We start from the raw sequence: 23631 nt of genomic DNA on the forward strand, positions 1-23631 counted from the left end.
ATATTCAAATGTTTTGTGTTATTTTCGTTTGTGTAAACGAACGCCCTGCTTGATCATTCTACGGCGCCAGACAAAAACATCAAAAGTAGCAGATCTAAAAGCTGGAAAACGTTGCCGCTACAAAGGCAAAATGCCGTATGTACTGTATGTATGTTGCCATTTTCCCCATCCAGAGCACGCATCCTCGCGTGCGGTGCACACACAAACTTGGATATACACCACAGGGACATGAAATCAATCCACAAATACTGAGTGTGTATTTACATATGCATAGCAATATACAAATACGCCACGACATGCATGCATGGCTTCATACATAAACATTCACAGGGACATAATTTAGCACTTGTATACATATGAGTACATATATGTACTGTTTATATGGAAGAATGCCCACTCATTGCCCATGACTACACAGACATAGTACACAGAGACGTGTTATGCACACAAGGACATCCATTCACATGCGTGTGTGTGTGTGTGTGTGTGTGCATGAACATTCATGCATAGACACACCACATAAATAATGTCTCCCACAGAGAGCCATGATCAGACACACACAACGATGCTTCTTTGATCACTTTATTTACACACACACACATGCAAATAGTGCACACGCAAAACACACAAACCTACGTGGAGGACCAAAGAGTGTGGTCCGACCACCCTCACAAAAACATTATGCGCACGGACTTATAGTCGTATACTGTACATGTATGTGGACAAACATGGTGGCACGCACGTTGCACACAAACACGCGGCTGACTCGTGTGATGTTTTTGACAGCTATTGTCTTCCCGTCGTGTCGCGCCCAGCCAGTTCAATGGGTTCCCTATAGGAATGGCGCCGTGCATGAGGGCATCGGAGAGACGCCTAAAATCTACAAATGTAATGCGATTTTTGTTTCCATCGCGTTCTCTGTATTCATACGAGTTCTCCGTCAAAGCCACACAGCCATTCTCTTTACGCCAACGTTTCTTTTTCCTGACTCCTCCTCCGCCCTCTCTCTGTCTCTCTTTCTCTCTCTCTCTCTTTCTGCTTCGACTGTGATTTTTTGTTTTGTCTTTTCTGTTTGCTTTTTGACATTTGCACATCATGGCCTGCATGCGTTCGGTGAGCGCTCGCACGCAAACATGCCCCGAAATAAAGCTTGCATGTGAATACTGAAACGCACACAGTTACAGACAGCATGAATACATGCATATACACCGTGGACCCGTAGATGGAGAGATAGACACACACACACACACACACAGAGTGAGCAGCCTCTGGCGTGACAGCCAGCGAGGCATCGAACATCAAATAAGAGATTGAGTTTGGAGATGACATTTTTATGAGGTAAACATCAACAGGAGTTTATAATGCCTCCGTGTCTGTCTGACTGTCTCTACTGTATCTCTGCCTTTGCATCTGTCTGACTGTATACATCACCGCTGTGGAGCACCAATACCTTCTATCTCCATATTTCATACTTTAGTTTTTCTGTAAGCGAATGCCTTTACTTCTTGATACAAGAGCGTCGCACAGAAGTAGTGAAACAATAATATCGACAAGCTCACAACGCCTCGCGATCTTAAATCGTTTTTTTCAAACTGTTTTGGACATGCTAGGGTTTCCCAACAGCAACCATATAATAGATATATAATAGATGGATAGATAGATATAATATATCTATATATTCTATAGATCAGTGGCTCGCCAACTTTTTTTTCCAATTTGTTTTTTCTAATTCATGGAATTTCTTTGATTTGTCATTGATTTCTTCATGAACTTACTGCAAAGAATAACTTAATTATGGTTTTAATTCATGGAAATCTTAGCTTTTTTTTTTTTTTGGCAAATGTTTTAAAATGAGTAATAATTAAAAACAAGAAAAAATAAAGGGACCCATAGAAACTGGTCCACGGTCCAACCTTGGGTCCCGACCCAGTGTTTTGGGAAACACGCATATACATTACATTAATATATACATTAATATGCGTGTTTCATCTTTTTGTCCGTCCGTCCGTCTGTCCAGGGCTTCTTCCGCCGTACCATCCAGAAGAACCTGCACCCCGCCTACTCCTGCAAGTACGATGGCTGCTGCATCATCGACAAGATCACCCGCAACCAGTGCCAGCTCTGCCGCTTCAAGAAGTGCATCGCCGTGGGCATGGCCATGGATCGTGAGTGACACACACACACACACACACACACACAGATCTATAACACAAGCATGCACACAACGACACACATACGTGCAGGCACACAAAGATGCAATTAAGGGCGCGCACTCTTCGCTCACTCACAGGCATGCACACGCACGCACACACACACACGCACACACACACAGACTCGATCTAAATGTAAGCAGGCTCATGAAGGATAATGACCATAATCAGAAACGCGGTCACCAGGGTAACGGCATTTGCATCGCAGTTTCCTTGAGAAGCCGCTCGGCGAGTCCGCCAGTCGACCTAATTGGCGGACAAGCAACTATAACGATAATTATAACAATTATGTTGAAGTCAGTGGAATAGGAATTATGAAACTGACCTGTAAGTTAACGCGTAGCACTTACAAAGTTCCGCAAAGCCGCAATTTGCAACACTTTATTTTCATAATTATGGGTTGAAACTAGAGGTAAATGGTAAACGGTGCATTTATATAGCTTTGCATAGATTGTGCATTACATTAATTACAGTCACACGCACATTCATACACCGATGGCGGCGGAAACCACACGAGGCACCAACCTGCACATCAGGAGCAATTAGGGGCTCAGTGTCTTGCTCAAGGACACTTCGACACTAACTCTGGGGGAGCCCGGGCTCGAACCGGCGACCTTGCGGTTACCATCCAGCCACTCTACCCCCTGAGCCACTGCCGCCCTAGAGGTGCAACACCAGCTATTGACAATCCATTCATCCAAACAGAAAAGTCTGATCTGCTTGTATATAAAACGACATTAAACTCACCAACATTGCAGCTGTAAGGTGAAGCTTGAATTATCCTCTTTCAATCTGCAAAGCGTTTGTTTCATAAAAATCCACCGTATAAGGTTATGACCAATTTCTGTACAGGTGTTCTAGTTTGGAAGTGCTCGTTTTCATTAACGCATCATGCTGCTGCATTATGTGCACATTTGAAACAGGTGGTTCACAGGGCCGTTCAGTGACTTCCCACGAGCGCCAACACAACATTTAGCAGAAAGTAGCTCATAACATGTCTACGGTGGCTTTTTATGAAACACACTCTTTGCTAGATTGAAAGAGGATAATTCAAGCTTCCCTTACAGCTGCAATGTTGGTCAGTTTAACATCGATTAATCAAAGCAGATCTGACTTTTCTGTTTGGATGAATGAAATGAAATGAATTTTTACAGTGCACGCCTGCACTGCTATACTGCTGCTACAAACTGCGGCTCCCATGGGAATTAATGTGAAGAAATACTGCAGCAATAACTGCATGGTGGTGGTGTGGGAGGAGTAGCACCGTGTTCATTATGAAAACGTATTTTATTTTAATCTCCGCATCTCTGCCCTCAATTTACCTCCTTTTTTTCCCTTCCCTCTCCTATAACGCTCTCCTCCGCCGTAGTCTGAAAAACCACCTCTTCAGACTCCATCTGAAGAGGTGGCACTTGCCATAGCACTTGCCCTAGCCTTGACGACCTTACAGGCGTATGCAAAGGCTCAAATTATGTAATTTAGATAGCATTTTATGTAGACATACAGTAGCACTCTATAGTGTACGCATAGTTTCATTGTACAGACATTCCACTGTTAGACGAATGTTAGGTTCTTAGCTTACGTATGAATCTTGATGAATTATTTTTATGTATTTGATGTATTACCATTGTTCTTGCTTACTGTAAATCGCTCTGGATTAAAACCCATTTTGGGCGGGAACCCCTTTTGGTGTTAGCATTACGTTATGCTTTAGCTATTGAAAAATATCAGATCTACAAGCTCATAGCACGCCACCGAGAGGCGCGCCGCCGCCTGTTGTTCCTGCCTGTCGACTTCAAAACAATACTACAACATGACGTAACGATATCATCCACTCCCGACAGGATCCTACAGACTTTTGAAACGGAGACCAGGCTTTCCTCCGAGGTGGTGGAAAGCCTGGTGAGGCGGGGTTAGTCAGGATGTAGAAGACATTTATAGAATCTGATCTCAGGTCAAAATGCTAAATGGTAAAACGTCCTCCTCCCCGTCCCTCCGCAGTGGTGTTGGACGACAGCAAGCGCGTGGCCAAGCGGCGTCTCATCGAGGAGAACCGCGAGAAGCGGAAGAAGGAGGAGACGCTGAAGACGATGCAGAACCGTCCGGAGCCCACGGGGGCCGAGTGGGAGCTGATACGCATGGTGACCGAGGCCCACCGCCACACCAACGCCGCGCAGGGCTCCCACTGGAAGCAGAAACGCAAGTTCCTGGTGAGGATGAGACGCACGCACACGTCATCATGGCCACCTTACTGTATAACACAGGGACACACGGCTCGCGTCGTGTGGCTCCGATTAGTTTGTCTTTTTGAGTGGTGCAACCACAGCAATGTCCTTGTTCACCTATGTGTTCACCTATGAACCCATCTATGTGACTATGAGCACCAGTGGTATGACTATGAGTGTCAGTAGGGGCGCTGTTGCGCCAGAAACAGAGAGAGAGAGATAGTGCTGCACTGTTGCCTGCTAATGAGAGAGAGGGGGGGGGGGAGAGGGGAGTTGCAACACTCAGTTCATTCTTGATTCTTTTCACAGAATCAACTGTTTTGTATGACTTTGTTTATACAGTATATAATGTAAGACTGTAAGTGTATATAGAGCAGACTGTACAGTATATATACTACGTATACTGCGAAAGTGTCCGTTTTAACACACACACACTCGCGCACGCGCACACACACACACACACACACACACACACGCACACACACACACACACATGCACGCACATCCACGCATATGAGAACATTTCATGCGTTTTAATGTCGGTATACCGCGTCGTCTTGTTTTCCCTCCCCGGCTGTAGAAAGAGACACTTTCTCCGTGCTCCTAAATGTGAGCGCTCTTCCACCCCTCCGTGTCTCTCCGTGTCTCTCCTTTCGTCTCCGTCTGACACGGTGGTGCACCGGGTGGACAATACATGCAGCGCTTGCATTAGTATGGCAGGTGGTCGCGGAACATACATTCTGTCAATAGACCTGCATGCGGCCCGGGCAGTGAATATTGACATCGAGGAAGTAGGCTCCGTTATAAAAATGTATGTTCTTGGCATACTTAAGGGGAGCAATAACACTGCATATGCATGTGCAGACACAAATGCAACGTGGGTGCACATCCATGCAAACACTTAGCACGTGTGTCTGCCAATGCTCTAGGGCTCGCGTCGGAAACACAGACTTCCTGCTGATAAAACCTAGGGAACCTGAAGTAGTGACATGAAGTGTATTGTTGAACGCTTCTGCACATAGTTGAAGAGTGTACTCTCTAATATATCTATCTATCTATCTATCTATCTATCTATCTATCTATCTATCTATCTATCTATCTATCTATCTATCTATCTATCTGTTTGTGTTTTGGACTGGATTGCTGAATTCCTACAATGACCACAATGCTTTGGTGAACCTCAGAGAGGGGGGGGGGGGGGGGGAGGCATGCATGGATGTGTGACTTATAGTCCGGGAAGGAAGTGAGACCACATTTTCATGACAGGTTTTTGACTAAAATACTAGACACATATTACAAGTGTTTCTTGTGTCCTAAACATCATTAAAATAAGACCTGGTTGCAAAAGGGGTGAAGTGGCCCTGTTATGGTTGCCTGTTCTTTCGAGAACAGGCAAAGACAGCCTATAAGCTTGATAACTGGGTGTGTGAATATGTGAACGCAGTGGCATGCACAGACATTTAGAGGGGCAGGTGCTCAAGTGAAAAAAGGGCACCTTGTGCAGCGCGTGGAAACCGGACGGTTGAGATTTATAGATTGACCATTGTCAACATGGTCCACATTCTGTACACTGGGAAAAAAAGCAAAAAAAAGGGCACATTGCTGTCCAGAGGGCAAAGGGCAGGTGCTCTAGCACCACCTAGTGTCTATCCGTGCACGCCACTGTGCTAAGGCTGTCGGTTCTTCTGAAGTAAGGGCTGATGAGGCTTTATCCTGACAGAACTGTTCTTTATCCTGACAGAACTGTTCTTTATCCTGACAGAACTGTTCTTTATCCTGACATAACTGTTTGTTCTGCTCCTTCATTCTCTCTCTCTCTCTCTCTCTCTCTCTCTCTCTCTCTCTCTCTCTCTGTCTCTGTGTCCCTCATCTCTTTCTGCCTTCTTGTCTTTCCTCCGTCTAGTATTTGGTGGGTTTATGTGACTTAATCCTTGTGGGCTCTTAACTAGCCCTAATTCCCTCACGCCCCCCCCCCCCCCCCCCTCCCCACCACCAATGTCTCCATGTCATCGTTCCGTCCGTGTTGTTCTTATCCCTGTCTTGTCCTCGCTGTGTCTCTCAGACCCCCCCCTCCCCACCACCAATGTCTCCATGTCTTCGTTCCGTCCGTGTTGTTCTTATCCCTGTCTTGTCCTCGCTGTGTCTCTCAGACCCCCCCCCCCCCCCCACAATCCCTCTACTAATCTTGCCACAGGCCTATCGCCAGTCATGTGCGCCCTGCAGCCTCCGAACTGGCACGGATATTGGCGCATCTTTTCGGTCTCTCTGTCTTTTGTCTCTCTGAGCCATCTTCCCCGATTACTGCCCTGGCATGTATACGGACTGTTCTGGAAAGCCCTGTCAGGCCCTGTCAGCCCTGTCAGTGCACGCAGGGCGCAGGCCTCTGGTAGTTGCATGTGCACGCAAGCGCGCACACACACACAGAGTTGTGTGTTCTACTGTTAGCCTGCCATGCACATGGATGCAACAGGCCTGCACACGTCGATGCATACATAGATACACAGACACGCGTCTATCCATGTGTTCACACACACACACACACACACACACACACACACACACACACACACACACACACACACAGTCACACACACAGTCACACACACACACACACACACACACACACACACACACACACACACAGTTGTGTGTTCTATACTTTTATACGCTATACATAGCATGCCATACCGATCCTTTTTGGGAAAAGAGCGTACGCCGCCTGCTAATCATTTCATCCATTGGCCACGCTCGCGTATAGCCTATACGTGCGCATGTCGCGCAGGGAATAATTATGGTGTAGTACGGCCTGAATAAAACTATAGGCACTACACACACACACTGTGCAGTGTGCACACTGGCAGACCGTGTGTTTTGGGCCAGGATTAGCCGAGCAGCTTACTGTGCGTTAGACGGCTGCTCAACTCGCTCGCTCCCAGCAGGACGGAGCTGCGGCTGGGGGGGGGAGGCTTTATTAACAATCTGTAGCCCAGGAACAGGTGAGCCAGGCTGGGAGAAGCGGGCAGAAGGGGAGGATGGGGAGAGGCTTAGTCTAGGCAGGGGCTGAGAGAGGGTTTTTTGATGCACCCACGGTGCCTGGCAGGTGTTGTGACGGGGGTTGCTAGGCAACTAGAGGGAAAATGGCAAGGTGCGATGGGAAAGGGGGCCATATGGGATTTGTGTGTGTGTGTGTGTGTGTGTGTGTGTGTGTGTGTGTGTGTGTGTGTGTGTGTGTGTGTGTGTGTGTGTGTGTGTGTGTGTGTGTGTGTGTGTGTGTGTGTGTGTGTGTGTGTGTGTGTGTGTGTGTGTGTGTGTGTGTGTGTTCACGTAGAGTCAGGCGAGGTGTAAGCATGTCCCAAATAAGGAGAGATAAATCGGGCACCTGGTGGGAGTGCATGTGTGCGACACATGTATAGAAAAAAGACAGGCGTGTCTATTCGTTGGCATGCAGCGGCTCTCTCTCTCTCATCTATCCGTGTTGTGTGTGTCTCGGGGAGTGGATTTCACCCCCTTAGCCTAAAGAATTAGCCCATAATTAGATTTTTAACCATACAATTTTGGGATTAGCCTCACTGCGTGACTACCACCCAGGCTAACCTAGAAAGAATTGAGAAAAGAAAATAATAAACGCCAGTGCAGTTCAATTCATGCCAGAATAATATACTGTATATAATAATATAATAATAACAGTAATACTTATAGCTTATAGCTTAACCCATTCTGGGCAGGAACCCCTTTTGATGTTTAAGCATTATGTTGTGCTTTAGCTGTTGAAAAATCGTGAAAATGTGGCACAAATCTTTGAATATATATTCTTTCAGAGCGAACGTTTTTAACTCGAATCTTTGCTTCTGGGGGGGTTCCTTCCTGGAACAGCATATTTTCAGATGGGGGTCAGTGGCCAAATACAGATAATTCTGGGGGTCCTTGACATGAAAAAAAAACCCAGCTCAGTGGCCTTGTAGTTAGAGTGTCCTCCCTGAGACTGGGAGGTCGCGGTTCGATCCCCGGCCGGGTCATACCAAAGACTGTAAAAATGGGACCAATAGTGCCTCCCTGCTTGACACTCAGCATCAAGGGTTGGATTGGGGTATGTCACAGGGAAGTCCCTGTGACATACTAGCGTCACGTCCAGGGGGTGTACTTGTACATCAAGCTGCCTCACGCTACAGAAACAGGAGATAGGCTCCTGCCCCTATGGGCCTCATGGCTCGGCAAGGCTACTTACTCGACATGAAAAAGGTTGAGTACCACTGACATATAGAAACATGAGGTTTTTCAGAAAACCTTCAGGATTTAGAAGACTTTTTTAAGAATCGTCCTCAGGTCAAAATGGGTTAAAGGAAAGTTAGCAGGGCTCTCTAATCCAGTTAGGCGTGGGTTCTATAGCACAGTGGAAAAAACAACCTATCCAGACCTTGAGCATACGTATAGCCATATATACTGCACAGTTCCACAGCATGTTGGTCTTGGCAAACCATCAGCCCTGATCTATATATATTATTATATATATATTTTTATTTTCAGTTTTTTACGATGTGTAGGTATAATCAATCTGTCACTCTTCAATGGTAGACGCGGCTTCTGAGGCCAGATAGGCGGGACTTAAAGAGAGCCAGAACTAGTGGTCATTTATTTTCCACTCTGCTATAAACCCCTCTCTCTCTCTCTGTGCCTCGCTCGGCTTCCTCCGTTGGGTTTGTGTCTGGGGAGAGATAGGGCAGGTTGTACATGCATACAGACAGACAGACAGACAGACAGATGGGGAAGTAAATATCCTTGCTCACAGACGTTAATGTTAATGTTTTCAGCAGATTTAGGTTTAGTCTTTTTTTTAATTTTTTATAGAGGGACAGACAGTGTAGGCTGATGGGGAAGTGACATGCAGTAAAGGCCGTCGTCGGAATCGGGAGTCGAACCCGCGGCACACTGCCAGGCTCGGACTACCGGGCCAAGGTGCCTGGACCGCTGAGCCACGGCCCAGGCCGATTTTGGTTTAGTCTTTTAGTCTTTTGAATAAGACACCATTTAGTCTTAGACCTATTTAGTCTCCTGAAATTGTTTAGTCTTAGTCTAGTCTCGTCTAGTCAAAATATGAAAGTCTTTAGTCAACCAAATTAACACTGAGACCCGCCATGTATCCTTCTCTCCTTCTCTCTTCTCTCTGCCTCCTTCATGTCTTGTCAGTTTCCATGCACACCCAGCGAGAATGAAACGTTTCTGTATTTATCCTTCTCGCCCCCAGGCGGAGGTGGAGGGGCTGCTCTCTCTCTCTCTCTCTCTCTCTCTCTCCTCTGGCTCTCCTCGTTGCCGCCGTAAAGACTCGGAAATAGAACGAATTGTTTTAGAACGCTGAGCTTGCGGAGGAGCCGCAGTCAGATTTGCTTACTTAAACCCTAAATGGGCCCTAACCATTACGAGGAGTATCAAAGCGGCCCCGTCAGCCCCAAAGCCACCAGATGAGTGTGGGCGCCGTAACTTCCACAAGTATAGGATGCAGAGTCTTTTTTAATCGGAGTCGGATGAACCCTATGGCCCCGTATGTACCATGGCGTCTATATATAGACGAGCAGGGCGAAGCAGAGACCAGCGGGGGGGAAAACCCTGCCATGTAAAGGCTCTGTGTATATACCGCCGCCTCCCTCTGCACAACACGCGGAGAAACAGCCAATAAACATGTCTTATTATTTGGAATGTATTTGACCACTTCAACCCCTAGCATGCCTATATGGCAGTCCCTGAGCCCCGACACAGGCCAGGTCAGTCCCTGAGCCCCGACACAGGCCAGGTCACCCTCAGGACAGCCCGCGCTACTACTATACTGACTTGCAAACATGCAAACAGAGCCAGTTCCAAGGAGATCTGTGAAAGCATTCAGCAGCAGCACCATGTATACTGTATATATACGACAGAGCCTCTGACCCGCGCGGAGAGTCGCTGTGTGAACTGGAGAGAGCGTGTAAAGTCAGGGGGGCTGCAGACGTTGCTTTGCTTTGCTCCGTGTGCTCAAACATTGCAAAGCTTTTCCCTTGTCCGTCTCCGCGTCTGTCTGCCTCTCTGTTTGCCTGTGTGTGCGTCTGTTTGACTCCCTGTGTGTGTGTGTGTGTGTGTGTGTGTGTGTGCATGTGTGTGCGTGTCGTCAGTTAGCTGACACACTTGGCCCGTGCGAGGGTTACACAGTGTTCTCACTCTGAGCTCTGTGGTCACAGGGATCTGCATGGAGGGAGAGAGAGAGAGCGGCTTTTACGAGAACCAGGAGAAACAGCCAGTTCACTTCCTACAGCTGGGCGTGTGTGTGCATGTGCGTGTGCGTGTGCGTGTGCGCGTGTGCGCGTGTGTGTGTGTGTGTGTGTGTGTGTGTGTGTGTGTGTGTGTGTGTGTGTGTGTGTGTGTGTGTGTGTGTGTGTGTGTGTGTGTGTGTGTGTGTGTGTGTGTGTGTGTGTGTGTTTGAAATTCTCCGCATCGTTACCATTAAAACTGTACTTTCACCAGCGGAAATATTCCATTACTCTGCTCACATGTTGCACACATAGCAGGACATGCAAAATTGGCAATGCATATAGAAATCAATGGCAGCTGCAATTGGACACGGGTTAGTTAGAGGCAAACTCAGTAGCCGGAGACTCCGCAGAACAAATGCAGGATATTTCTTTTAAATCAAGTGCACTGTAGTCTCACATTTGACAGGCCCGTATTTGTTTTTGGTCTCACCTTTAGCTGAGATTTGCCCCTGTATTTTCTGTATACATAAGTATTATTGCGACCGAAGGTTGCATAAATGTTACTATGAAAACGTGCAATTCCCGTCAGTGTATCACTCAGAAAGGGCGAGGTCGCTGCCCGCCCGTATAGGCGTCTTACTGGTGTAGTAAATACTGTACATGCAGCCTACATGTTTATTTCATTCACTGCCTGTTGAAATGGTGGAAAAACAAAGATTGAGATGTATGGGTAGGTAATACACCCCTTTGAAAAAATAAAAAAATACTACGCTGTTTATTTCATTTAGATTTACTTTATACCACTAATACAGCTGTTTGACACAAATTTACTTTTTTTTGTTGGGTTTTTTTCACCTTTTTTGACCAGGAATAGTCCCATTGAGATTAAAAATCTCTTTTGCAAGGAAGTCCTGGAAAAAACAGAAGCACACAAACTTCACATAAAAATAGCACACATTTCAACGTAACGCATACAATACCCGGAAAAACATGTGAAATTGTTCCTTGCTGCATTTTTTGCAAGCGACACTCTGGTTTTAATGTCATAAAGTGCCATGAACTCAGATAACTTACATACATACTCAAATCCTATTCCAATGTATTCCATGTATGAACAAACACGATTGTTACCTGTTTTGTTGCACATACTGTAAATGCATATTCCACTGTCTAGTCTAGAGTGCCCAACAAGCCTCAACCGTCACATTTTGCATTGACTTCCCCCGCCCTTGTTTCCACCAGTGTTCAGACAATAGCATGGCTCTTCACTTGGAGCAGCCATGGTGCGTTCTCGTTCTCAGTGCTCTCAGAAGCGTCTTTATAAACTCCCTGACAGTTAATCAGGGAGTTTGTAAATGAGCTATTTGGGATCTTAACAACTAGGCCATCAGCACCCACTCGTTGATCTATAGATAAGTATAGCATTTAATGCTGTAGTGCAGATGCAATGACATATAGGTGTGACTCACACCTATATGGCATTACATCTCACACAGTGTGAGTAATAATAATTATTATGACAGTGTTGCTCATGGAAAATAGAGTGTTAAGACTGTGACACATCTTTAGAAATTAGATTTTAATTGCATTTCAAACCGCCTAGGTATGTAGGCCAGAAGTGTTATTTGGCTTCCAGTCTGAAGTTAACATTAATACAAAAGCAAAGAGATAATAACTAAACTTGTGGTCTGAAGCATGTCATATCAATGGGTTTCTGAAACTCTTCCCAGCAAAACAAGCCTCGTCTCCTCTTCAGCTCCTCTTCAGTTCTGAGAATCTGGTTGTACTCGGCCAGACGCTCAGAGCGACAGGGTGCACCGCTGGAGCTGAGGCAACAAGCTGACACTTTCAAAGCAGGAGTGGTGTTGATGAGATGATGGATGACAGGTGTGCTGGTTGAGGGGTGTGAGGGGCTGAGCTAGGCAGGTTCCAGGTGGGTGAGCAGCAGGATATAAGAGTGCACGCACGCACGCGCACACACACACACACACACACACACACACACACACACACACACACACACACACACACACACACACACACACATACAGGGAGACCAACAGGGGCAACTGAAGAGAGGGAAAAACCCAGAAACACATGCTGCAGCAGTCACACTTACGCACAACAGTTAAGTGTTGACTTGTTCACGCTGCACAACGAAACGCTCAGAATCTGCTCGGATTGTTGTGCCGGGGCCTGATAACGGCTTGCTTGTGGCTAGAATTCCCAACGCTGGCTCTATAAAGCGGCGTGTGTAAGGTGTAATATTTTGATATGAGATAGCGGCTCATTTCCCACCGGCTACATCTTGAACCTTTCACAGGCCCTGACACGCAGCTGACCTCCAGCGCTCGCTCCATGTTGTGGTTTTGTTTTCTGAGCTACTCCACTTGAGAAGGTGGCAGCGGTTCAGCAGTCTCTCTCAAGCTGCTCTTGTCTCTCTCTCTCTCTCGCGTGCGCGCTATAGGAACTCCACCGCCCCCCAGACAAAGAAGCCTCACCGAGCTTTATGTTGGAGCCTTTTTGCGTGACGAGAAAGGTACTCAATCAAAAATTATATTCCGATTATTCAATTTTTTTATACTTTCCGGGCTCGGGAGCACAGCGGAGATACATTACATTACAACATTGGTTCTCAAACCTTTTCATTTCAATAACTTCAAATGGAACGAAATGCATTTGGCTTCATCTGAATACTCTGAGAGTTACACATATGTTATAGGGTCCATTTGGAACCCTCTCAATGAACCCTGAGGGTCCCTGGAGGAAGAGATAGTTTTTTTCCCTGTGCTTGACCCTGATTCGAATGAATGTTCATCCTTTTGCAGACACGCTATATGGTATAAAGGTCAGGGCATGTCTGCTGACAATTCTCATGGACTTGAGTTCAGTCCTTCAGTTGTGATTGCATTTGATGGACATGTTTATAACACACTCCACTCTCTGGTTACTGTGTGAATAATGTGGTCAACGGGACGGTGCGGTCGAAGTGAACAAAGTAACACGAGTTCCCCCCGCCGCAAACCAGAATAACCTCGTTTTACACCCATTTATTTTATCCTCGCAGCAAGTGATAATTATGATGCAACGAGGAGCAAGCCTGCGTGTGCATGCATATCGAGTTGTACACTTGAAATGTACTGTAGATCTGCAAACTGTTAATAAATATACTTCAATCAATCGATCAATCAAAACACACTGTGTGCATAGTCACATGTTAAATACTGTACTATCGATACACTCTCAGAGTTAAATTAAAACCAAGGATTTTACTGTGCACTAGATTCAACTCCCTGTAATCGTACCTGTGTGTGTGTGTGCGTGTGTGTGTGTGTGTGTGTCGCTGTACAGCCGGACGACATCGGCCAGTCACCCGTTACGCCTTCGTCGGACGCCGGGGACAAGGTGGACCTCGAGGCCTTCAGCGAGTTCACCAAGATCATCACCCCCGCCATCACGCGCGTCGTAGACTTTGCCAAAAAACTGCCCATGTTCTCGGAGGTGAGTTTGTGCGTAAAAGACTATGGTTTTTCAGAGGATTAATTAGGACTCATAGACTAAATTGTGTGTGTGTGTGTGTGTGTGTGTGTGTGTGTGTGTGTGTGTGTGTGTGTGTGTGTGTGTGTGTGTGTGTGTGTGTGTGTGTGTGTGTGTGTGTGTGTGTGTGTGTGTGTGTGTGTGTGTGTGTGTGTGTGTGTGTGTGTGTGTGTGTGTGTGTGTGTGTGTGTGACAGATGGAGGAGTCAGATGTGTGTTTTGGGGCCAGAGGGATAAGGCATCTGTGTCTGTCGGAGCAGCCTGCCCTTTACACACGCACACAGACTCCTGTTGAGCTCTGTACGCCATGTCTGCTTTGACAGTTGTGGGTTTTCATTTCGTGACAATATCAAAAGCGTTGTTGTTTTAGTAATCAGAGGAGGTGAAATGCCTCACTGTATCTCATACGGCGCCCTAATTAGCAGCTGCTAATCCTGCCTCTTGTTTGCGCTAATCATAATGCCCCCCCCCCCCTCCTCCGTGTTTGATTGGGTAATTATAAGGTTGTTGAATCGCTGGCTCGGCTGTGTCCGTGTGTGTCCGTGTGTGTGTGAGGGTGTGTGTGTGTGTGTGCGTGTGCGTGTGTGCGAGTGTGCGTGTGTGTTTGGCTTCCACGACAAAATAGCAAGTGCATTTTATGACCATTTGTTTAAAAATATTCAGATGGTGGTGCTGTTACAGATATTTGGGGGTCATGTACTGCACGCCCTTGCTCGGTCGGGTTACTCATAAATCTTTCTGAAGAGTAAGGGGATCTGGAACAACAAATATAACGTTTCTCAAATGTATGCTCCCTTATCCCTAAACTTCTTTGCCTTTTCTTTTTTTTACTATTTAAAAAAAAAGGCAAAGACATTTAGGTATAGTAAGGCTTCGGGCTAAGCTAGCGTCTCTATCCTGGGTGCGAACATTTGTTGAAAACTGGATCTAACCCTAACTCTCACAACGCATTGTGTTGTGACATGCTATGAGCTTGTAGATCTATGTTCGCCGAACACATTTGGTGTGGAGGAGAGAAAAAGTACAAGTAATCAGAGGAGGGAGTCAACAGAGTATATATAGGGCTTGAGACAGTGCTTATGTTTGTAAAGTTAATTCGTTAATTTCATTCAATTATATTTCATTTTGGAATACTAGATTACCGCTACAGTACTCAACTCAATACAACGATACTATAGGCTACTATAACAATACTCCAAGTCAATAATTTAAAGTATTTAAGTATTTTGCATATACCTATAATTAGGGATGGGTATCGTTAGGATTTTTTCGAGACCGGTACCGGTACTTAATAATATGAAATAAATGATAAATTATTATAGGCTATAATAATTTATCATTTATTTCATATTATTAAGTACCAGATTACAAATTGTTGCTGTACCCTACGAAGCCAAAGTGCAACTATGGGATTTTTTTTTTTTTTTTGCCTGGCCTGGCCTATGGGATTGTTTTTGTGTTTAAAAGTGTTTCAACTGGTCAGCCAAATGAGATATTGGTAAATAAGAGATATTACACTAATTGTAATGTAAATAATGTTCTTGAGGTTATTGTTTATCCCCCAAAATCATGAAGGCTAGTTTGACCTTTTGGATACACAAATAAGTCGGCCTGTCAAAAAACATCGTTTGCACTGCACTTTGGCTTTGTAGGGCACGGTGGTTAATTAGCAGTTCTGCCTCTTTGGCTGCTAATTGGCTGTCAGAAGACCCATTTCCCCACAGGGATCGAAAAATATAACCTATGAACCTAACATCGAATAAATCTTACCCCTTTTTTTGGATATTGTATCTCATATTTGGAATAATATACGGCTTTTCTTTTGGAATGGATTAAGCATTATTATTATAATTATTTGGCGCGGCTGTGGCTCAGGAGGTAGAGCAGGTCGTCCAATGAGCCGTGGGTTGGCGGTTTGAATCCCGTCTCCTGCTGTCCAAATGTCGAAGTGTCCTTGAGCATGACACTGAACCCCACCTTGCCTCCAGTGGTTAATTGCCACCATTGATGTGGGAAGTTAGGACGACGGCGTTGACTGTTCACCGCTTCACCTCCCAATGTATGAATGAATGGACCATTGCAGCGCTTTGAGTATAGGCACGTAGTGCATGGTTTCCCAAAGTGGGGTCCGGGGACCCCCAGGGGTACTTGAGGGAGTTCCAGGGGGGACCCAGCTAAATGATAGTTAGGAACCATATTGGTCTGTAACTCAGAGAGTGTACAAATGGAACCAAATGGACCCTGACGGGTCCATTTGGTTCCATTTGTATGCTCTCAGAGTTAAATTAGCATTGATTTTACAATACAAATTGGGGGTCCCAGAGATAGAAATGCCATTAAATGGGGGTCCGTAGATTAATGCATGTCAAACTGGGGGCCCTTGAAATGAAAACGTGTTGAAAATCACTGTTAGAGCCATAAAGATCTTCTCTCATGGGGGTCCCTGGCATATCATTACAAATGGGGGTCCGCAGACTAATAAATGTCAATTTGGGGGTCCTTGACATGAAAAGATTTGGTGAACCACTGACGTAGTGCACAGAAAAGCGCTCTAAAAATGCATTATTATTCTCCCCGTGACCCCGTGACCCCACGCAGCTGCCTTGTGAAGACCAGATCATCCTGCTGAAGGGCTGCTGCATGGAGATCATGTCGCTGCGCGCCGCCGTGCGCTACGACCCCGAGAGCGAGACGCTGACGCTGAGCGGCGAGATGGCGGTGAAGCGCGAGCAGCTGAAGAACGGCGGCCTGGGCGTGGTGTCGGACGCCATCTTCGACCTGGGCAAGAGCCTGGCGCAGTTCAACCTGGACGACACGGAGGTGGCGCTGCTGCAGGCCGTGCTGCTGATGAGCTCAGGTAAAGCGTCCGCTGACCACGCCCAGAACAAACAGTTTGTGCTGCTGATGAGCTCAGGTAAAGCGTCCGCTGACCACGCCCAGAACAAACAGTTTGTGCTGCTGATGAGCTCAGGTAAAGCGTCCGCTGACCACGCCCAGAACAAACTGTTTGTCTGCTGATGAGCTCAGGTAAAGCGTCCGCTGACCACGCCCAGAACAAACTGTTTGTGCTGCTGATGAGCTCAGGTAAACCGTCCGCTGACCACGCCCAGAACAAACTGTTTGTGCTGCTGATGAGCTCAGGTAAACCGTCCGCTGACCACGCCCAGAACAAACTGTTTGATGAGCTCAGGTAAAGCGTCCGCTGACGACGCCCAGAACAAACTGTTTCCTTTTTTTTTTCACTGACGAAAAACTAAATGACTATAGGCTACGGTGACTAAAACTATGACTAAATATGTCGAGAAGTTTGACAACAAATAAACTAAAACGACTAAAATGTTAAGAAGGGACTAGTGGAGAAGAGATCCAGTAGAACTAAAAGACAAGTCATTTTACACTTGGTTCCATGATGAAAATGGCAGATCTGCAAGCTCACAACGCGTCGCAGTGCTATTATCAACTATTTTGTATTTTGTATATGTGTAAAATCAGCCATTACGACGGCATCAAGGCCCGCCAAAATACATTTTAGTCGACTAAATCGACTGTAGACTTTAGTCGACTAAAACTAGACTAACACTAAAACATTTCAGGAGACTAAGACGTGACTAAAACTAAATGAAAACTATTCAAAAGACTATGACTAAAACTAAAATCTAAATTTGCTGTCAAAATCAACACAGGTCCGTATCCACACCCACACAGATGAAGTCTACCGTTCATTTTCAATGGAAGCCAGCGACATGAAGATACAAAGATACATCCAACGTTTGTAGCTGCTGCAAAAGCTAGCACAGCTGCAAAGCTACAAAAACACTTGAGCTGGTTTCAACTTCAGCTACAAAGATGCAAAGCTTCCAATATGCTGTATACAGGTAGCTTTGCATCTTTGTATCTTTTGCATCTGCCAGTGTGAACGCAGCGTTACAATTTACAATTGTAGGTATTTAGCAATCGCTCTTAATCCAGAGCGATTTACAATAAGCAAGAACAACCCATGTACCGTAATACATCAAATGCATATAGAAATAGTCCTCTGGGATCATAAGTAAACCAAGACCCTATCAAGCAGTCTAACAGTAGAATATCCAAAGAAAAGCAATAATCTGTACATTGTTACCGTGGGTTTCAACTGGCACTTACCGAAAATGACCGAAAAAAGTATCACTAAGTTTAGAGCGCGACCACGTCGTACAATGAATTATAATCACAAGGCCTTATGATGAAGGGCTTACGGCGGCTCAGTGCGTCAGTTTGTCATATCCTGTTGATCCAGACTCAAATCCAATCCATGATCTGTGTCACAGGTAATCACCTCTCTCTCTCTCTCTCTCTCTCTCTCTCTCTCTCTCTCTCTCTCTCTCTCTCTCTCTCTATCACTCTCTCTCTCTCTCTCTCTCTCTCTCTCTCTCTCTCTCTCTCTCATTCCCTCTTGTTCCTGTCTCTCAACACTGTTCTGTCTGACAAAAATGCACAAAAAGGGCTCAGGATAACATAATTAGAACTCACATAGTTTCTTATAATGTCCTTTTGTATGCTAAATGTAAAGCTTCCCGTCCCAATTATGTGGCATCTGTTGTCACGGGGCTTGAGCTTTTCGTCCCACGCCGCGCAAGCCCTTTAAGTATCGGGACTGTTGACGATCCAGGAGTCAGCGCTCATTATGCCACTGTGTGCTTCAGCTATGTAAGACCTGGCGGCGGCAGCCACCGGATAGATAGCCTGAAATATAAATGTTGAAATGTCATTCTTCTGCCCTCGTGAGGACACACGGTTAACTTGCCAGACCGTTTTCCTCATCATTAGTCATCTACTGCCTGCTATACGCAGTAGCTGTTGCCAGACCGAGCTGTAATTATGGCCTGAGGACTCTCAGCTGCAGTATAAACGGCTTGGGGAATGAGTCTAAAGCCAGAATGCATGCAGGAAGAGGTCAGTGGTCATGTAGCCTCGGGACGGTACCCAGAGCTTTTAGTTTTCGTTCGCACGTCTCGGCCTCAAAAAGAAAAGCCTGGGGAAACCCGTTGGAAAATCTGGCATATACTATATAAGTGGGAAGTCAACTTGTCAATTGAAGTCAATTGTGATAACCAATAACAATGCAGAGGGGCGTCACTCCAAATTTGGTGACGTCAGTGTTCTCGCCTTAATTGGCTGCTTTCTTACCGGGGAGGGGAGGAGGGGTGCGCGGGGGGGGGCTCAGATCGGTGAACCAATAGGATCCACCGGCTGTTTTCGCCTGCACCCGCCCGGTACAGTTAAAAAGCCGTCTTCTTCTATTAGTGTGTGCCTTGCAAATGGAACATAGTCCTGTTTTGGCTGTGCCTCGTAGCACAGAGCGCTATAATTGAGGTCATGTCTTATAATATATGGGATTTGGAATAATAAGACGTGTAATAGGAAGGAGGGGGAGTAAAGGACATTATTCTTGCATTAAACAGGCAGAGATACATAATTCATCCCTCAAGCTATATGTTTGTCTCCAAGGTCAAGGGTTGTATTTCTCTTTGTCTTGTTTAAATGTTTTCTAATTCATGGGCTTATAGGCAGCCAAATTCACATTTCCCTTCTCCTTTAGGGTCCTTTAGGGTCTCTTTTTTTCCTCTTGCCTCTGATTCTGTGTCCTTCTCGTATGCTCAAATAGGGACGGGTAGAAAAGCAGACAGCCGTGTCCATTATTGATCTGCACAGATCCCCACAGGGCAGGATATGCTGTACAGGCTTATCACATGCAGTATGCAGCTATGGGCCATCTCTGGTCCTTGTGAACTCTGCGGTGTGTTCTTCTCTCTCTGTGGACATGAGAGTGGCTCAAAGGAGTGACGTAACCATGTCACTCCTTAACCCTGTAACACCCAGCGTTGCAATACTACAACATACTTTAATTCATTCATTCATTCATTCAAACTTTTTTTTTTATTATGTTCTTTTTTCACCTAAACGTCATCATTGATGTTCATTGCAATGCCATTGGTCCTGATATTTGCATATAAATACCCCCTACAGAGGCTGAAATTCACACAAATTAAAAATCTCTGGACTTTTTTTTTTACATTTTTTAACCCAAATAAAAGTGATCATTAGAATGTCTATAACATGTTTTATTAATTATTGTGAAAGATATCCCCCAAATGTAAATTATTAATTAATTATTATTATTTTAATAATTATTATAAATGTGCATAAAGTTTGCAAATATATATATATTTTTTGACATAATTTCCTCTGATAAGTCCTAGTAGTAAAAAGTAGTAGTAAGGTTGAAATCGTGTTTTTGCAAGTAGAAATTAATCCGGGTTTTACAGGGTTAAGCATGAATGCTGCTGCAGGGCCATTTTACATTGCCCAAAACACACGTCGGTTTATTGGAGGCTAAATCTGGTCTCGGACTGTAGAAATCCTACTGCAGAAAGTAGCCCCAATTAAGCAGGGCGCTAAAGACGCCGTAAAAGTGTATTGGAACGCACTGCAAATCTGCAGACTGTGTCGGGCACGTTTCACTCCATTTAGCCTAGTCTGTGTGCGTCCCCTTAAAGAGAACCGTCAAGGAGCTTTTAACATTTTAGTGTGTTCAAGCTCATGGCTTTGTGTTTAATTATATCCAATACTGTTATTACTCTAAATGTGTCTCAGTATCTTGCAGACAAGTTCTGCGTGGAAAAATCTCAAAGAAAACCCAAGTGATACTATTCCTTAAATGCCATAGTAGGGCTCCATTCGAAAGTTTTCTCAGATGTTCTGCGCTGCCAAACGATATATGCCGATCGTCCGGTTATGAGCCGAGCTGCCCTTGCAGTCTGTGGTGACCGTGAGAACTGTAATGAGGACTTGTAGATGGATTCACTGAGCTGCTCACTCATGACGACTTGAACAAATGCAATTTGGCGCCGGGTCCCTCTGGGACGGACGGGTCATCAACTCGTCTTATGAGTTCATAATAAAGAAGCACACATTTGCTCGTTCATGCACTTATGCGTCGATGTACAGTACAACCGTTTTAATGCTGTCCATCTCCTCCTCCTCCCCCTGCCCACATCTCCTCATCTCCCTCCTCCTCCTCCTCCCCCTGCCCACATCTCCTCATCTCGCTCCTCCTCCTCCTCCCCCTGCCCACATCTCCTCATCTCCCTCCTCCTTCTCCTCATCCTCCCCCTGCCCACATCTCCTAATCTCCCTCCTCCTTCTCATCCTCCCCCTGCCCACATCTCCTAATCTCGCTCCTCCTCCTCCCCCTGCCCACATCTCCTAATCTCCCTCCTCCTTCTCCTCCTCCCCCTGCCCACATCTCCTAATCTCCCTCCTCCTCCTCCTCCTCCCCCTGCCCACATCTCCTCATCTCGCTCCTCCTCCTCCTCCCCCTGCCCACATCTCCTCATCTCCCTCCTCCTCCTCCTCCCCCTGCCCACATCTCCTCATCTCGCTCCTCCTCCTCCTCCCCCTGCCCACATCTCCTAATCTCCCTCCTCCTTCTCCTCCTCATCCTCCTGCCCACATCTCCTCATCTCGCTCCTCCTCCTCCTCCTCCCCTGCCCACATCTCCTCATCTCCCTCCTCCTCCTCATCCTCCTGCCCACATCTCCTCATCTCGCTCCTCCTCCTCCCCCTGCCCACATCTCCTAATCTCCCTCCTCCTTCTCCTCATCCTCCCCCTGCCCACATCTCCTAATCTCCCTCCTCCTTCTCCTCCTCCCCCTGCCCACATCTCCTCATCTCGCTCCTCCTCCTCCTCCTCATCCTCCTGCCCACATCTCCTCATCTCGCTCCTCCTCCTCCCCCTGCCCACATCTCCTCATCTCCCTCCTCCTCCTCCTCCCCCTGCCCACATCTCCTCATCTCGCTCCTCCTCCTCCTCCCCCTGCCCACATCTCCTAATCTCCCTCCTCCTTCTCCTCATCCTCCCCCTGCCCACATCTCCTAATCTCCCTCCTCCTTCTCCTCCTCCCCCTGCCCACATCTCCTCATCTCGCTCCTCCTCCTCCTCCTCCCCTGCCCACATCTCCTCATCTCCCTCCTCCTCCTCATCCTCCTGCCCACATCTCCTCATCTCGCTCCTCCTCCTCCTCCTCCCCCTGCCCACATCTCCTAATCTCCCTCCTCCTTCTCCTCATCCTCCCCCTGCCCACATCTCCTCATCTCCCTCCTCCTCCTCATCCTCCTGCCCACATCTCCTCATCTCCCTCTTCCTCCTCCTCCTCCCCCTGCCCACATCTCCTCATCTCCCTCCTCCTCCTCCTCCTCCCCTGCCCACATATCCTGCTCTCCCTCCCTTCCTCCACCTCCTCCCTGCTCCTCCCTCATGCTCTCTTCCTCTGTCTCTCTCTCTCTCTCCCCCCCCCCACAGACCGCTCCGGCCTGACCTGCGTGGACAAGATCGAGAAGTGCCAGGAGTTGTACCTGCTGGCGTTCGAGCACTACATCAACTACCGCAAGCACAACATTCCCCACTTCTGGCCCAAGCTGCTCATGAAGGTGACGGACCTGCGCATGATCGGCGCCTGCCACGCCAGCCGCTTCCTCCACATGAAGGTGGAGTGTCCCAACGAGCTCTTCCCGCCGCTCTTCCTGGAGGTCTTCGAGGACCAGGAAGTGTGAACAACAGAACACGCCTCACTTCTCCTCTATTACTGCTCATCCTCCTCCGAAACCGACCGAACCTGGCGACCGCCGACCGACCGACCGACCGAACGAGGAAGTCGGTGCGGCGAATTTCGGGAAAGGAACGAGTCGTCGGTTTCTTTTTTTCCGTGGTTTCTTTTTCGTGTTTTTTACAGGCGGGGGTGTGCAAGGGAGGGAGGGGAGGGTGGGAGGGGGGACCCTTCACACCAGCAACCAGCAGGAGAGTTGAGCAACAAAAAAATACCCCAAAAAATGGATTTTGTTTTTTAACTCCTCCCTCCTAGTCCTCCTCCTCTTCCTCCTTTCGAACCGCTTTTTAAAGATCCGATCGGGGGGGCCCTTCTGTCTTAGCATGATGTCTTATATAAAGTGCAGAGTTGCAGCCATTTGCCAAGACACATACATAGAGAAAAAAACACACACGCACTCACACACATGCACACACACACACACACACACACACACACACTTACACAGCCACCTCAACTTCCTCAGTGTGGTGCCCTACCAGGAGCTATGCAGGGGCTTGGAATCTTTTTTTCTAGATATAAAAATAAAAATAAATCAAATGAAGAAACCTGGTACCAGACCCCTCACCTACATACCCCATCCAAGGAGGGGGGGTGGGGGGGAGGTCGGCCAGCACCTCTCAGTGTTAAACTCTGAATTGATTGTCAGACATAAATTCAGAGGACACAGTCAAACAAGGAATGACAAACACACAGTATAAATAGTCATACTGTACATTAACGTACCTGTATACAGGCGTGCGGCAGACGGTATAGTCGCACGTCTCCTTGGTCTTCCTGTTTGAGCGGATGCTTAA

The 23631-nt window shown here is 46.7% G+C and overlaps 1 protein-coding gene across 3 annotated transcripts in view; it reads left to right on the forward strand.

Moving 5' to 3' along the window:
* LOC310874996 (thyroid hormone receptor alpha) overlaps positions 1–22959 on the forward strand; it is a 226106-nt gene extending 203147 nt beyond the window's left edge. For all 3 annotated transcript variants that reach the window (XM_083787989.1, XM_083787990.1, XM_083787991.1), the window contains 5 exons: positions 2018–2165; positions 4212–4420; positions 14005–14154; positions 16788–17046; positions 22531–22959. In XM_083787989.1, the coding sequence (XP_083644115.1) occupies positions 2018–2165; positions 4212–4420; positions 14005–14154; positions 16788–17046; positions 22531–22781 (1017 nt within the window). In that variant the 3' untranslated portion in view covers positions 22782–22959. The remainder of the gene's footprint in view (positions 1–2017; positions 2166–4211; positions 4421–14004; positions 14155–16787; positions 17047–22530) is intronic.
* The last annotated feature ends 672 nt before the right edge of the window (positions 22960–23631 follow it).

The sequence above is a fragment of the Protomyctophum parallelum genome, assembly GCF_964188405.1.
Source record: "Protomyctophum parallelum genome assembly, chromosome: 17".
NCBI lineage: Eukaryota > Metazoa > Chordata > Actinopteri > Myctophiformes > Myctophidae > Protomyctophum > Protomyctophum parallelum.